The sequence below is a fragment of the Gorilla gorilla genome, chromosome 4, assembly GCF_029281585.2.
Source record: "Gorilla gorilla gorilla isolate KB3781 chromosome 4, NHGRI_mGorGor1-v2.1_pri, whole genome shotgun sequence".
Classification (NCBI taxonomy): Eukaryota; Metazoa; Chordata; class Mammalia; order Primates; family Hominidae; genus Gorilla; species Gorilla gorilla.
The window spans coordinates 50,340,571-50,356,335 of NC_073228.2; the positions used below are offsets into that span (position 1 = coordinate 50,340,571).

Consider the following 15,765-nt stretch of genomic DNA (forward strand, 5'->3'; position numbering starts at 1 on the left):
AGATTTCCCCTTGCTTCTTCCTCTGCCCTTCATCTTCTCAAAGTCCCAGGGATTGGGTTATCAGAGCCCTGATTTCAGGCGGCTTAACCCTCTGTTCCTGGGTGGGGGGTGGGCAGATTTCCTGTTTGGGGACATTGCATCAGAATCTTTAGGTGGCAATGTCTTAATTTGGCTGTGCCAGCTTGAGAGTCTCTAATGGGTGGCCCTGGGCAGAATGCCTTCTCTGTCCCTTCGACATTCTGTCCCTGTCTCCTCAGGATACATTTGCACGGGCCAAGAACTGGGTGAAGGAGCTACAGAGGCAGGCCAGCCCCAACATCGTCATTGCACTCGCGGGTAACAAGGCAGACCTGGCCAGCAAGAGAGCCGTGGAATTCCAGGTGGGGAGATGACAGACTTGGGGGAAGGAGTGGAGTAAGCACCTCCCCCCGGCCTCGCCTGGGATGCTCAGGGGCTTTGGGAAGGGCCATGCTAGGCGGCAACAGGGAAGCTTCCATCTGCTGTCCTCTCGTGCCTCAGGCATGGGCCTAACATGGCTCCTGTCTGTAATCCCAGTGCCTTGGGAGGCTGGAGTGGGAGGATCACTTGAGGCCAGGAATTCGAGACCAGCCTAGGCGACACAGTAAGACTCTGTCTCTGCAAAAGATTTAAAAATTAGCTGGGCTTGGTGGCACGCACCTGTAGTCTCAGCTGCTCAGGAGGCTGAGGCACGAGGATTGTTTGAGCCCAGGAGTTTAAGATTGCAGTGATTGCAACACTGCACTCCAGCCTGAGCAAGAGTGAGGCCCCATCTCTTTTAAAAAAAAAAAAAAAACAGCCAGGTGCGGTGGCACACACCTGTAATCCCAATACTCTGCAGGCTGAGGCGGGAGATCACTTGAGCTTAGGAGTTCGAGACCAGCATGGGCAATGTGGCGAAACCCCATGTCTAAAAAAATACAAAAGTTAGCTGGGCATGGTGGTGTGCTACTCAGGAGGCTGAGGTGGGGAGGATCATTAGAGGCCAGGAGATTGAGGCTGCAGTGAGCAGTGATCGTGCCACTGCACTCCAGCCTGGGCAACACAGTGAGATCCTGTCTCAAAAAAAAAAAAAAAAGAAAAGAAAAGAATAAAAAAAGCATGGGCCTAAAAGGAATTGCCCGTCACCTGTCTCTCCCTGGTTCTCTTTCTTTGGCGGTAGGGGTATGTGTATATATGGATCACTAGCCTTCTGCTTCTCTTTTCTTGTAAGTTGACTTTTTAATTAAACTTATTGAGAAAGAAATACTTAAGTCTCTGCTAACCCTAGAAACTCAACTTCTCTTCTTCTAATTTCCCCAGTTTCTTGTCCTTCCAGAAATACGCACGTGTTTTTGAATCCCTTTCTTTACATTGATGGCAGTGTGCTATACATACTGTATATGATAATTTTTTACCAATCCCTAATAATAGCAAAAGACTGAAAACAGTGCTGCAGTAGACATCTACATACTTTTGTGCTTTTGTGCAAACATGTAAGTGTATTTATAGGTTAACTTTCTAGAAGTATTTCCTAGCCTAGTGATTTTGAAGAGCAAGAAGGCAGGGTGGACCTAGGGAAACCCGGGTAAGACATCTGCTAGTGATTGTGAGCTGAGAGGTGATATACATGAGCGGGGAAACCCAGATCAGGGCAGCCTTAGGCCTGAAAACTCCTGTGTGTGTCCAGCTGATCTCTATTATGATAAGGTGCTCGAATAAGGAAGGTTTGTATCCTGGGCCCTGGCCCCTGCCAACATTTCCCTCTCACCTTCTCTCACCTCCATCCAAACCAGGAAGCACAAGCCTATGCAGACGACAACAGTTTGCTGTTCATGGAGACATCAGCAAAGACTGCAATGAACGTGAACGAAATCTTCATGGCAATAGGTCAGTTGCTTCTCCTCCCCTCCTGTCTCCACCACAGCAAGGGCATATCACCTGTCTGCTGGTCTAGAGTGGGCCTGCGGGGTCCCTTCACCACTCTTTTTTTTTTTTTTTTGAGATGGAGTCTCGCTCTATCCCCCAGGCTGGAGTTCAGTGGCGCGATCTCGACTCACTGCAAGCTCCGCCCCCCAGGTTCACGCCATTCTCCTGCCTCAGCCTCTCGAGCAGCTGGGACTACTGGCGCCCACCACCACTCCCAGCTAATTTTTTGTATTTTTGGTAGAGACGGGGTTTCACGGTGTTAGCCAGGATGGTCTCGATCTCCTGACCTCGTGATCCACCCGCCTCGGCCTCCCAAAGTGCTGGGATTACGAGCGTAAGCCACTGCGCCCAGCCCCCTTCACCACTTTTAACCTTCTGATAAAATTGTTTTCATCATCACCTGACTCCCAGATGTAGATGTTGGTTGTTCACCTGAGAAGTTACTGAAGCCTGGGCCAGAGTCTCAACATTTCACTCTCTGAGCCTGTAGCCTGCCACCCATTTCAGAGCCTGCCATCACTACCCCTACCCACTGCCTAGGAGTTTTCAGCTCATTTGGCTCTGGAATCTTCCTTCCTGGGTTGCAGATCCTGGCTCTACCACTCATTAGCTCTGTAGTCTTGGGCAAGTTATTTAACCTTTCTTTGCCGCAGTTTCCTGAAAACAATCAGAATGCACCTGACACACAGAAGCCCTCAATATGTGAGTTACCACTGATTGGGTATAAAGGCCAGAATCTGCTCCAGTGGAACTGGGAGAGTTATTGGGGTACCCCCAACAAATGCACTTTTCCCCCTCCCAAACAGCTAAGAAGCTTCCCAAGAACGAGCCCCAGAATGCAACTGGTGCACCAGGCCGAAACCGAGGTGTGGACCTCCAGGAGAACAACCCAGCCAGCCGGAGCCAGTGCTGCAGCAACTGAGCCCCCCTTGCCTGCCCGCTGCCCCCGCCTCCTCCGCCTGAATGACCCGACTGGAATCCACTCTAACCAATCGCACTTAACGACTCGGGCCACCACTGGGGGGACAGGGGGAGGGGTCCACCATGATTTCTCCATATAATTTTGATCATAGGCCGGAGTGAGTCATTCCACCTGCACCTTTCTGTACAAATACTAATTCAATTTTAAGTCTTAAGTCACTTTTTTAATATATATGATCTTCTGCTCTTCCCACTTCCTCCCCTTTCTACTGCTCTCCCATTTTCCCTTGCTGGGAGTAGCCACATGCTCTTGTCCCCCCACCCTTGTATATGGGGACAGTGGGGTCAGTGCAGCTACCCTTTCTTTCCCTCCTGCGGAACAGCAGACCCAGCAAGAGCATCCACATCCTCACTTTGTTCGGAGTGGTCTTGGGTTTGGGCGGTGGGGCAGACCTTGGGAAGGGGCTTAGGAAGGGAGAGGCAGCTCTTCCTTCAGCTGGCTCTCATCAGGCTGCAGCCCCCTCCCCGCCCCCACCTCCCTGCTGGGAAACCACAGCATTATCACAGCATTATTGTGACAGCCACGAACCCATTGCCCACAACCCCTCCACCCTCGGTCACCCCGACCTCTGGCTCTGAGCCCTGTTCTGACCAAATCATGATGATGAGTATTTGGGGGTGGGTGGGTAAGGGGGGGAGTGGGAGGGGACGGAACCAACTTTTTCTGTATTTTGTATTGTATGTTTTCTTCAACATGTAACCAATCAGTATCTTGTCAATATAGTCAGCCGATCGATCGACCTCACAATTGTCTTCCTTGTCTTTCTCTGGCAGTTTATTAGACAGTGCCCTCTGTAGTTGAAGTTGATTTAAAATGAACCACTGAATCTTGTTAAACAAAATCTTCCCCTCTAATGTGAGGGGATGCTGGTGGTCATGGTAACCAAGAGAAAGAGGCACTTACTGTTAGCAGCTCCGATGAGGTAGCTGACCTGGGCTGACCAAGTTTGAGGTTTCAGGGCCCGTGTTCACTTCTCCACCTCTCTTCCCCTCCCCCACCTACCAGATCATACTGGGGTGACATGCAGTGTGTATTTGATGATCATTAGTCTCTGAAACACCAGAAACAACCTCTTTGGGTTTTTTTGGTTGGTCTTTACCAGTGAGAGGGTCTGGATCCTCTCTCTCTTCCTGAAGAGGAAGGAATCTCAACAGCCCCTGGAACGCTGGACTGGTCTTAAGGCCAAGACTGTAGCCACTGGCTTTCCTCACCACCTCTGTCCACATCACCCCCCCACACCACATCCAAGCTGCCCCAGTCCAGCTCTCTACTGGTTCTGGAATCAGGTCTGGGCACTCAGCTCTCTGCTGCTACCTGTTGGAGCTGCTGCTCAGCTAGGGCCACACTCTCCTCCAATTTCTCCCAGGGTCACAGAGGCCTGATTCCCTTTTTTTTTTTTTTTTCTTTTTTTGAGACGGAGTCTCTGTTACCCAGGCTGGAGTGCAGTGGTGCTATCTCAACTCACTGCAGCCTCCACCTCCTGGGTTCAAGCGATTCTTCTGCCTTAGCCTCCCAAGTAGCTGGGATTACGGGCACCCGCCACCACGCGCTGCTAATTTTTGTATTTTTAGTAGAGACAGGGTTTCACCATGTTGGCCAGGCTTGTCTCAAACTCCTGGCCTCAAGTGATCCACCCGCCTCAGCCTCCCAAAGTGCTGAGATTACAGGCGTGAGCCGCTACAGGCGGCTTTTTTTTTGAGACGGAGTCTCGCTCTGTTGCCCAGGCTGGAGTGCAGTGGCACGATCTCGGCTCACTGCAAGCTCTGCCTCCTGGGTTCACGCCATTCTCCTGCCTCAGCCTCCCGAGTAGCTGGGACTACAGGCGCCCACCACCACGCCCGGCTAATTTTTTTGTATTTTTAGTAGAGACGGGGTTTTACCGTGTTAGCCAGGATGGTCTCGATCTCCTGACCTTGTGATTCGCCCGCCTCGGCCTCCCAAAGTGCTGGGATTACAGGCGTGAGCCACCGCGCCCAGCATTTTTTTTTTTTTTTTTTTTTTTGAGACAGAGTCTCACTCTGTGGCCCAGGCTGGAGTGCAGTGGCAGGATCTTGGCTCACTGCAACCTCCCTCCACCTCCCAGGTTCAAACGACTCTCTTGCTCAGCCTCCCGAGCAGCTGGGATTACAAGCACACACCACCACGCCTAATTTTTGTGTTTTTAGTAGAGATGGGGTTTCACCATGTTGGCCAGGCTGGTCTCGAACTCCTGGCCTCAAGTGATCTGCCCGCAGAGGCCTGATTCTTGGTGGACCACCACCTTGAGGGTGCCTTTCCTGCCTCCTGTGCCTCCAGTCCCTCTACCTCTGACTTCCATCCCCAGAAAAGACAATGGACACCAAGGCTGCTGCACATCGCGTCGTTTGTTTACCGGGTCAGGTTGGAAGCCTTAGAGCCGAGGCTCCTGAGTCTCGGGGACGGTCCTGTTTGGGCTTCAGGGAGGGCCAGCACCACACACTGGCCTCTGACCCACAGCTGCCCGGAGGGGGTCAGGCAGCAGGTCATGGCGGTAGGACTCAGGTTGGACGGGAGCATTTTCCGGTGCACCTTCTGTGACATGCGGTAACTGACCCTTTCCGGGTCCCTGACGTCCAGTTGCTGCTGTCCGGTCACCATCAGCCATTGGCCATCCACCTGCACCACCACTTACTCCGGGGCGAAGCCGTGGGCATCCAGCTTCATTTGGAAACCGTCTCTGGCATGGTCATTGTCCTCCTGAGCCGCTGGACTGTCCCTGAGCAGCCGCACCGGCATTGTGGCCACCCGGTTCCGTTCAGCAAGGCCCACGCTGGGACACCGGGATGCCACCCGGCTCTCGTTGGAGAAGGTGTTACCGACCCTCTGCATCCGAGTCAGCAACTAACTGCTGTCAAAGGGCGCGAGGCTCCCAGCGCAGAGCTAGGCGCACGGACGCCCGGAGAGGAGGGACGTCGCGCGGCCTAGCCGAGCTCAGCTCCGCTCGCTCGGTTCCTTTCGCTTCTGCAAACGCAGGCGGAGTTCGGGATCAGCCACGCCCATCTTACCTCCAAGAGCCAGACTGTCAGCGCCCTGGCGCGCCCGCAGCTGCTCTCATCCCAGACTCTGACCCTTTCTCCGCCCTTCCCCACCTTCGTTAATGGACCCGGGGAGGCCGCAGCTGTGAAGGAACTGGATCCACGACCAGGCCAGACCCGAGGGAGCCGGACCCTGGCGCAGCCAACAGCAGATTGATCCCCCAGCTGGAAGGGGGCTGTCTTGCCTTCTAAGGACCAGGCCTGGGGCAAGGATTGTTCCTAGACAGAGCCAGGGGAGGGCGGCCTTCCTGGGTCATCCACCCTACCTCTCCCTGACCACCCACAACCCCACGCGGACACGCGACACGAGGAGGTGGACTGGTCTCTCCGGCTGCATTAATTCTCCCCGGGGCGTCCTGTGCTGCAGGCTGTGGTCTGGGCTCTGGGTCCACAAAGATGAAGACGCAGTTGGGGCTTCAGAAGAGTGGCTCCCAGTGCACAGAGAAAGACCTAGCCCTCCTCTGCCTCACCCTCCACGTCAGTAGCCTTCTTGGTGACCATCATAACCACAGCTATGCCTCTGGTGCTGTTATTTGATAATTTTTTTTTTTTTAAGAGACAGGGTATCATTATGTTGCCCAGGTTAATCTCGAACTCCTGGGCTCAAGCGATCCTCCCATCTCGGCCTCCCAAAGTGCTGGGATTACAGGCGTGAGCCACCTCGCCCAGCCTATAAACTTTATTTTTTATTTTTTTGTAGAGATGGGGGGGGGGTCTCCCTATGTTGCCCAGCCTGGTCTCGAACTCCTGCAGGGCTCAAGCGATCCTCCCGCGTGAGCCAGCCACCCGGCCTGATAAACTCCTTTTTGTTGAGTGATACTATTAAATACATACATACTGAAAAGCGCACAAAAAGGTGCAGGTGAATGTCAGGAGGAGAACACACCCAAGTCACCACCACACTACTGCAGAACTGTTGCTACGTCTCATCTCTACCGCAGCCGCAATTCCGTGTCCGGAGCCGCGTGGGGCAGGGCCTGTGCGGGAGTTGGGGGAGGGGGTTAAGTGGGAAACAGGCGCGGGAAAGAGGCAGACCCCACGATTCTCCCCAAGACTCCTTGTCCCCAAGAGGACAGCCATCGTGACTCTCCCGGACTCCACTAAAAGAGATTACAAGTGAAGAGGGGTCAATGTGGGGCCTTCACTCAGGCCTCACTTGGCTGTCAGGGGCCAAGAGACAGGACAGAAAAGTCTGGAAGCTGGAGGCAGTGAGGGGAAGGCGCGGGAAGACTACAACTCCCGTCATGCGCCGCGCAGCAACGCCTGCGCACTGAGCGCCGGTTGCCCATGCGGCCCTAGGGCTGGGAGCGCGGCGCCGCTCTCCGCTGCGGGGGAGGCCATGGCGGAACCTTCCCAGGCCCCGACCCCGGCCCCGGCTGCGCAGCCCCGGCCCCTTCAGTCCCCAGCCCCTGCCCCAACTCCGACTCCTGCACCCAGCCCGGCTTCAGCCCCGATTCCGACTCCCACCCCGGCACCAGCCCCTGCCCCAGCTGCAGCCCCAGCCAGCAGCACAGGGACTGGGGGGCCCGGGGTAGGAAGTGGGGGGGCCGGGAGCGGGGGGGATCCGGCTCGACCTGGCCTGAGCCAGCAGCAGCGCGCCAGTCAGAGGAAGGCGCAAGTCCGGGGGCTGCCGCGCGCCAAGAAGCTTGAGAAGCTAGGGGTCTTCTCGGCTTGCAAGGTGGGGGCGGGGCCTGGGGTGAAGGGGCGGGGCTTGGGGCATCCCAGGGCTCGGGTGGGAATGGGGTCAAAGCTCTGGCTGCGGAGCGGCTCTTGCCCCAGAGGTATAGGTCATTGACTGATCCTTCCGCCTCCAGGCCAATGAAACCTGTAAGTGTAATGGCTGGAAAAACCCCAAGCCCCCCACTGCACCCCGCATGGATCTGCAGCAGCCAGCTGCCAACCTGAGTGAGCTGTGCCGCAGTTGTGAGCACCCCTTGGGTAAGGCAGGCAGCGCCCTTGGAGCTGGGGGCAGGTGCTGGGTCCTGCTTGGACAGGGTGACAAGTGCCACAAAGCTTCATCTCTGAAAAAATCAAAGATGCCTCGAAGGAGGGATTGGGTTCGGGGGGGTGTATGCACCAAGGGAGGAGAAAGGAAATCTCTCAGCCCAGAACAGGCCCAGGCAACCCAACGGTTGATATCGGAGCAGTCAGTCTCACTGTTGGTCACACTGGTTGGAGGAACAGAGTGTGTATCTTGCTTGGCTGTGAAGAGGGTCAATAAGCCTTGCTGATTTCTTCTATCAATTTTTCGTAACTCTGCCATCTGTCTTGCAGCTGACCACGTATCCCACTTGGAGAATGTGTCAGAGGATGAGATAAACCGACTGCTGGGGATGGTGGTGGATGTGGAGAATCTCTTCATGTCTGTTCACAAGGAAGAGGACACAGACACCAAGCAGGTCTATTTCTACCTCTTCAAGGTGAGCTTCCACTAAAGGAGGGTGTGAGTGAAGGAGGTGGGGCCTTGAGGGGTTGTCTGCAGCTCTGCCCCGCTCCCCTCTATGCCCCCTTCCTCTTCTCTCTAGCTACTGCGGAAATGCATCCTGCAGATGACCCGGCCCGTGGTGGAGGGGTCCCTGGGCAGCCCTCCATTTGAGAAACCTAATATTGAGCAGGTGAGATAGGGGAATTGGAGATAGCGGATAGGAGAACTGGGAACAGCTTGGAGGAGTGGGGAGCCTGTGTTCTCCATCCTCAAGCTGAGAACACTGGGGAGGTTCAGAGAAGGATGGGTGTTTTGTGCTAACCTCAGGGTGGGCATGGTGGTAGGGAGGGGGCAGAGCTTTTCTATAGAGAGCACCCGAGAGAGAGAGGAGGAGAACCTTGTCCCTGGCCTCAGGGAGCATCTTCCTTTGTCTAAGAAGGCCCTGCAGGCTGCTCACACCTCATTCCTGGTTTTATTCCCCACCCACCCCTTCTCAGGGTGTGCTGAACTTTGTGCAGTACAAGTTTAGTCACCTGGCTCCCCGGGAGCGGCAGACGATGTTCGAGCTCTCAAAGATGTTCTTGCTCTGCCTTAACTACTGGAAGCTTGAGACACCTGCCCAGTTTCGGCAGAGGTCTCAGGCTGAGGACGTGGCTACCTACAAGGTCAATTATACCAGGTAGGCCCAGCCAGGGGCAGCTTCGGGGGAGGCTTGCAGGCCCAGCCTGGGTTCAGTGGTTTCCGCCCTCACCTGTCTCCCCCTCGACCCCCTACTCCAGATGGCTCTGTTACTGCCACGTGCCCCAGAGCTGTGATAGCCTCCCCCGCTACGAAACCACTCATGTCTTTGGGCGAAGCCTTCTCCGGTCCATTTTCACCGTTACCCGCCGGCAGCTGCTGGAAAAGTTCCGAGTGGAGAAGGACAAATTGGTGCCCGAGAAGAGGACCCTCATCCTCACTCACTTCCCCAAGTAAGGCTCCTTCTGGCCTATCAGGATTTGGCCCCAAGTTCACATCCTCCCTGTTGTCCCCTTTTTTCCAGGAAGGCTTCCTGGATTGGTCCCTCCTCTCCCTCCATGGGCCTTCTGGGATCTGGGCGTCTACCTGGCAGACTTGCCCATGGCCCAGAAGCAACTTGCTAGTACTAGTCTGGGGATGGCAGGTACATAGCCCAAGCTAACGCTGCCCCCACCCCACCCTACGCCCCAGTAGATGTTACTAATTGTTTCCCATGGGGGCCTGGACACAGCCTCAGACTCCTTCCCTGCACAACTCTCCAAGAAACCAGAGCTTAAACTTGAAGTGAAACCAATTTCTACTCCTGTTCTGGTCTTTTCTGTACCATTTTCTTCTGTTCGGCCACACCTTTTAAAATCTGGGTCATAACTCCCCTGTTCAAAAAACCCTGACTGACTAATCCTGGCTCTCTAGTGTCCCCTGCCATCAGGTGGGAACAAGAGATGGCAAGGTGGGGTGGAGTCTGAGCCCATTTTGATACTGAGGGCAGTGAGGGGGCTCAGGGTGACAAGGTGCCCTGCCTGGCCACACAGCACAGGATGACATCAGCTCAGACCTGTCTCCCTGTGCCACACAGCATGGTGAAACTGAGCCTGTTTGATCTCTGTCCTGGATGTGTCCTGTCCTCTTACCTTCAATTGGAGGCTCCCAGAAGACAGGGGCTGTCCCCTCTCTCAGGTCCCCAGTTCCCTAAGAGCAGGGTCTGTCTCTGACCAGCCTCCAGTCCCTCTGCTACCTGGCCCAGGCTGCACCCTGGAGAACAGAGTTGTGGGACAGACTGTGTCCTCCCTACAGATTCCTGTCCATGCTGGAGGAGGAGATCTATGGGGCAAACTCTCCAATCTGGGAGTCAGGCTTCACCATGCCACCCTCAGAGGGGACACAGCTGGTTCCCCGGCCAGGTATGTGCCATGGTACGCTCTGTAGGGTGTCTGGCCTGCCTGGCTGAGCTAAGCCTCCTGGGTGGAAGAGAGCTCAGCTGGGCCGGAGGCCCTGGATCCCACTGAGGGACCTGCCACCGGCTTCAGCCCCCAGTCGGTGCCTTCTCTCTCTCTCTCCTCAGCTTCAGCACTCCCGTCCCTGACTCTCTCTCTCCTCAGCTTCAGCCCCCTGTCCCTGACTTCTCTCTCTCTCCCCTCAGCTTCAGCCCCCCATCCCTGACCTCTCTCTCTCTCTCCTCAGCTTCAGTCAGTGCAGCGGTTGTTCCCAGCACCCCCATCTTCAGCCCCAGCATGGGTGGGGGCAGCAACAGCTCCCTGAGTCTGGATTCTGCAGGGGCCGAGCCTATGCCAGGTGGATACTTGACCCCTGACTTCTGACCCTCATTCACTCCTTCCCAAACCTTTTTTACTGATCCTGAGCAACCTTGCCTGCCTCCCCAATAGGCGAGAAGAGGAAGCTCCCGGAGAACCTGACCCTGGAGGATGCCAAGCGGCTCCGTGTGATGGGTGACATCCCCATGGAGCTGGTCAATGAGGTCATGCTGACCATCACTGACCCTGCTGCCATGCTGGGGCCTGAGGTGGGCAGCCCGACCTGCTGACCAGTTGGGGGACCCCCACCAACCTGAGACCCCGGCTCACCACCCCTCTTCTGTGCCCAGACGAGCCTGCTTTCGGCCAATGCGGCCCGGGATGAGACAGCCCGCCTGGAGGAGCGCCGCGGCATCATCGAGTTCCATGTCATCGGCAACTCGCTGACGCCCAAGGCCAACCGGCGGGTGTTGCTGTGGCTCGTCGGGCTGCAGAATGTCTTTTCCCACCAGCTGCCGCGCATGCCTAAGGAGTATATCGCCCGCCTCGTCTTTGACCCGTGCGTCCCCCAGAGAGCCCCTCCCCCAGGGCAGCACACCCAGTTCCCTTCCTCCTCGGCCTCTTCACTCCTCAAAATTGGGGATCCCCTGCTCCCCACTTCTGAGGTTCATCCTTTGAGCATTCTTACTTCTCACTGCCCAACCCTGACTACAGCTCAGACTTCCAGGGCTCTGGGGACCTGAAGGGGACAGTCAGGGGCTGTGACATGCCCCCCTCTCTCTTAGGAAGCACAAGACTCTGGCCTTGATCAAGGATGGGCGGGTCATCGGTGGCATCTGCTTCCGCATGTTTCCCACCCAGGGCTTCACGGAGATTGTCTTCTGTGCTGTCACCTCGAATGAGCAGGTCAAGGTGAGCGCGGCTCCCCGGCCCCAGCCCCAGTCCACGGCCCACTCCTGAGTTTGGGCCAGTTTGGAGCAGCAGGATGTGTGGCATGCAGCAGCCCGTTGCTCTTCTCTTAGTTAGTGGCCCGTTCCTCACATCCCCACAAGGTGGCAGCCGTACTTTGATAACTGTGGATTAGGAAACCACCTGTTGACAGACGGAGCCCAAGCGGCAGCCACACTTTGGTGGACCTGTGGACTTGGGTTTTCGTCATCACAAAAACATTTACATACATGGGGGAATTAATTACTTTACTTTTTATTTTTTATTTATTTTTTTGAAACAGGGTCTCTCTCACCCAGGCCGCAGTGCAGAGGCATGATCAGGGCTCACTGCAGCCTCAACCTCCCAGGTTCAAGTGATACTCCTGCCTCGGCCTCCTAAGTAGCTGGGATCACAGGCATGCATCACTACGTCTGGCTAACTTTTGTATTTTAGTGGAGACAGGGTTTCGCCACGTTGCAGGGTTTCACCCAGGCTGGTCTCTAACTCCTGACCTTAAGTGATTCACCCACCTCGGCCTCCCAAAGTGCTGGGATTACAGGCATGGGCCACCGCGCCCAGCTGAACTAATCATTATTACGGTAGCCCCATGCTAATAGTCCTGGCTTCCGTCCTTTGTTACAACAGACCCACTCGCAGGGTCTCTGGCTCTGTGTGTCGCACACCTCAGATCTGTGTGGTGCCTCGTTGGCCCTGACGTGTGGGAGGCATTGCTCCTGCTGCTCAGACCTCTGGTGACTCCCTCTCCCTCTTCTCCCAACTCTGAGGCCCAGGGACTGGGCATCAGTGGCCTGTGTTAGGTTTGGACCTGGCCCTGCCACGGCTGGCAGCCTGACCTTGAACACATTTCCTAACGTAGCTGAGTTTCGGTTTTCTCTTCTGTAAAATAAAGGTGGTAGTACTCACCTCTGGGGTTAATTTGAGAATCGGTCTGTAAAACAGGAAGCACTGCACCTAGCCCAGAGTGAGCTTAGAAAGCCCGCACCCTTCACTTTCTCCCCATAAGCTCCCCTTCCTCTGTCAGCTGCCTTTCTTCCTCTTTGCCTGGATGCTCTCGCTCTCCCTACCTCCTTTCCGATCTACCCGCTCTTCTCTGGTCTCTGAGACCTCTCCAGCACCAGGCCCATCCTCAGCTCCTGGTGAGTCCTGCTCCCCTCCCCCGCAGGGTTATGGGACCCACCTGATGAACCACCTGAAGGAGTATCACATCAAGCACAACATTCTCTACTTCCTCACCTACGCCGACGAGTATGCCATCGGCTACTTCAAAAAGCAGGTGACCCGTAGCCTCGTCCCACACCGGTCCTTTGCCTGGAGGCTGGGGTAATTCTGTCCAGCCCCTCTGTGGATGGAGTAGGAGTCCCTTTGCGTCCCCTACTTCACCTGACACCTGCCAGGAAAGTCTCCATGCCTATCTTCTTTCCTCTGCTGCCATTGCCCCAGGGGAGAATGAGGGCCTGTGGGGCCAGTAGAGCAGGCCGGAGGAACTGGGGGGGCACTAGAGCAGGCTGGAGGAACTGGGGGACCAGTAGAGCAAGCTGGAGGAACTGGGGGGGCACTAGAGCAGGCTGGAGGAACTGGGGGGCCAGTAGAGCAAGCTGGAGGAACTGGGGGGGCACTAGAGCAGGCTGGAGGAACTGGGGGGCCAGTAGAGGAGGCTGGAGGAACTGGGGGGCCAGTAGAGCAGGCTGGAGGAACTGGGGGGCCAGTAGAGCAGGCTGGAGGAACTGGGGGGCCAGTAGAGGAGGCTGGAGGAACTGGGGGGCCAGTAGAGCAGGCTGGAGGAACTGGGGGGCTCTTCGGGATGAGTCAGGAGTGGGCAGCTGACCTGGGACCTTTCCAGGGACAGTTTGAACCCTCACAGTGCCCCAGGAGGAGGTTCAGGAGCAGGAGGTGGCACGTGGCACGTGCCACCCCTCTGGTGCTCCCAGGGGAGGGACTACAGAAGTTGGGAAATACTTATGGATGGACTGGGTCATGACCATCCACCCCCCAGGGTTTCTCCAAGGACATCAAGGTGCCCAAGAGCCGCTACCTGGGCTACATCAAGGACTACGAGGGAGCGACGCTGATGGAGTGTGAGCTGAATCCCCGCATCCCCTACACGGAGCTGTCCCACATCATCAAGAAGCAGAAAGAGGTGGTGTGCACACATGCGCATCTGTGGGATTTTTCATGAATGGGCATGCAGAGGGCGAGCACACGTGTGTAGACCTGTTCTACCTGTACATGCGTGTATGTGTGTGAGTGAGGAGGGGCAGGCCAGGATCTTGGCTCTTGCTCTGCTCCCTTGGGGAAGTTATGAGGGGAGGTGCTGGGTTAGGTGGCGTTGAAGCTGGGTGGGTGCAGCTGGTGGCTCCGACTGTGGCCCTCGGAGGGGTTGTTGTTGAGGCTGGAGTTGGCCCCTCAGTCCCTTCCTTCCCTCAGATCATCAAGAAGCTGATTGAGCGCAAACAGGCCCAGATCCGCAAGGTCTACCCGGGGCTCAGCTGCTTCAAGGAGGGCGTGAGGCAGATCCCTGTGGAGAGCGTTCCTGGCATTCGTAAGCAGGGGTCTCAGTTGCAGGGTAGTGGGGGCACGCTGCTTGGGGTGTGGACTGGCATTCTTAAGAGACATTCTCCCACTTCCCACTTTGCAGGAGAGACGGGCTGGAAGCCATTGGGGAAGGAGAAGGGGTGAGTGTCAAAGGAGCCGGGTTGGGGGTGGGGCAGAGGGACTTGGAGCCTCAGACTTGGTGTCTCTCGCCCCAGGAAGGAGCTGAAGGACCCCGACCAGCTCTACACAACCCTCAAAAACCTGCTGGCCCAAATCAAGGTGGGGAGACCAGGTTTCCTTTCCAGGGCCCCTGCACCAATGGCTGTGGCCTCTTGATGCAGTGTGGGGTGGGTAGTGGTCTCGGGCTGGCGTGGGCGCAGCAGGGCTGTCCCCAGCTCGGCTCTTCTCTCCAGTCTCACCCCAGTGCCTGGCCCTTCATGGAGCCTGTGAAGAAGTCGGAGGCCCCTGACTACTACGAGGTCATCCGCTTCCCCATTGGTGAGGACCTTCCATTCCATCCCCTTCCCTCCTCTTCTGTCCCCACACCTGCTCCTGCCCTCACTGCGCCCTGCAGCCCCAGGGGGCCCACCCTGGTGGACAGCCCTGCCGTGGTCTTCAGCCTCTTAAAGCTGTGCTCCGTCTCCTGCTGCCCCAGACCTGAAGACCATGACTGAGCGGCTGCGAAGCCGCTACTACGTGACCCGGAAGCTCTTTGTGGCCGACCTGCAGCGGGTCATCGCCAACTGTCGCGAGTACAACCCCCCGGACAGCGAGTACTGCCGCTGTGCCAGCGCCCTGGAGAAGTTCTTCTACTTCAAGCTCAAGGAGGGAGGGCTCATTGACAAGTAGGCCCATCTTTGGGCCACAGCCCTGACCTGGAATGTCTCCACCTCGGATTCTGATCTGATCCTTAGGGGGTGCCCTGGCCCCACGGACCCGACTCAGCTTGAGACACTCCAGCCAAGGGTCCTCCGGACCCGATCCTGCAGCTCTTTCTGGACCTTCAGGCACCCCCAAGCGTGCAGCTCTGTCCCAGCCTTCACTGTGTGTGAGAGGTCTCCTGGGTTGGGGCCCAGCCCCTCTAGAGTAGCTGGTGGCAAGGGATGAACCTTGCCCAGCCGTGGTGGCCCCCAGGCTTGGTCCCCAAGAGCTTTGGAGGCTTGGATTCCTGGGCCTGGCCCAGGTGGCTGTTTCCCTGAGGACCAGAACTGCTCATTTTAGCTTGAGTGATGGCTTCAGGGGTTGGAAGTTCAGCCCAAACTGGAGGGGGCCATGCCTTGTCCAGCACTGTTCTGTCAGTCTCCCCCAGGGGTGGGGGGTATGGGGACCATTCATTCCCTGGCATTAATCCCTTAGAGGGAATAATAAAGCTTTTTATTTCTCTGTGTGATTGTTTCTTTGGTATAGTCCCAGCCTTAGCAGGCTCACCTTGGCCCCCAGGGACCTCTTGCAAACTGGAGGCTGCTCTCCCCAGCAAGCCTCAGGCCTGGTCCTGTGCTCCTGGGGTGATGGGTCCTACCTGCCTGCAGCCCCCCACCTCTCCCTCCTCCAGGCTGCTCCTGATCCAGATGCCAGGGCAGCAGGGGTCAGAACCTCCTGCCTTCACCTTAACCTGGGTGGATGTGG

General features: G+C 56.5%; 3 protein-coding genes across 5 annotated transcripts in view; 2 read left to right on the forward strand and 1 right to left on the reverse strand.

Annotated features, from left to right (window-relative positions):
• The window catches only part of RAB5C (RAB5C, member RAS oncogene family), a 30,006-nt gene extending 26,354 nt beyond the window's left edge, over positions 1-3,652 (forward strand). Inside the window, exons 4-6 of one of the 2 annotated variants that reach the window (XM_004041704.5) lie at positions 258-380; positions 1,794-1,887; positions 2,733-3,652. In XM_004041704.5, coding sequence (XP_004041752.1) covers positions 258-380; positions 1,794-1,887; positions 2,733-2,848 — 333 coding nt within the window. In that variant the 3' untranslated portion in view covers positions 2,849-3,652. Of the gene's footprint in view, positions 1-257; positions 381-1,793 lie in introns of both variants that reach the window. The other variant, XM_055388112.2, reaches the window with a different exon arrangement.
• A 1,606-nt stretch (positions 3,653-5,258) lies between these two features.
• On the reverse strand, positions 5,259-6,055 carry HSPB9 (heat shock protein family B (small) member 9). Its single transcript, XM_004041708.5, is given in 1 exon segment — positions 5,259-6,055. A coding segment is annotated over 1 exon segment (480 nt). The 5' UTR covers positions 5,756-6,055; the 3' UTR covers positions 5,259-5,275.
• A 1,173-nt stretch (positions 6,056-7,228) lies between these two features.
• Positions 7,229-15,524, forward strand: KAT2A (lysine acetyltransferase 2A). 2 transcript variants are annotated; one of them, XM_004041702.4, is made up of 18 exons: positions 7,229-7,639; positions 7,776-7,899; positions 8,236-8,381; positions 8,487-8,576; positions 8,884-9,065; positions 9,166-9,357; positions 10,199-10,305; positions 10,586-10,696; positions 10,789-10,925; positions 11,007-11,215; positions 11,442-11,568; positions 12,770-12,880; positions 13,601-13,744; positions 14,032-14,146; positions 14,243-14,279; positions 14,355-14,418; positions 14,553-14,637; positions 14,795-15,524. In XM_004041702.4, exons 1-18 carry the CDS (start codon positions 7,301-7,303, stop codon positions 14,986-14,988), a joined length of 2,514 nt encoding a protein of 837 aa, XP_004041750.1. In that variant the 5' UTR covers positions 7,229-7,300; the 3' UTR covers positions 14,989-15,524. The 2 variants fall into 2 exon arrangements, with proteins under 2 accessions (XP_004041750.1, XP_018882491.1); XM_019026946.3 differs by having other exon boundaries at positions 7,238-7,639; positions 13,601-13,747.
• The last annotated feature ends 241 nt before the right edge of the window (positions 15,525-15,765 follow it).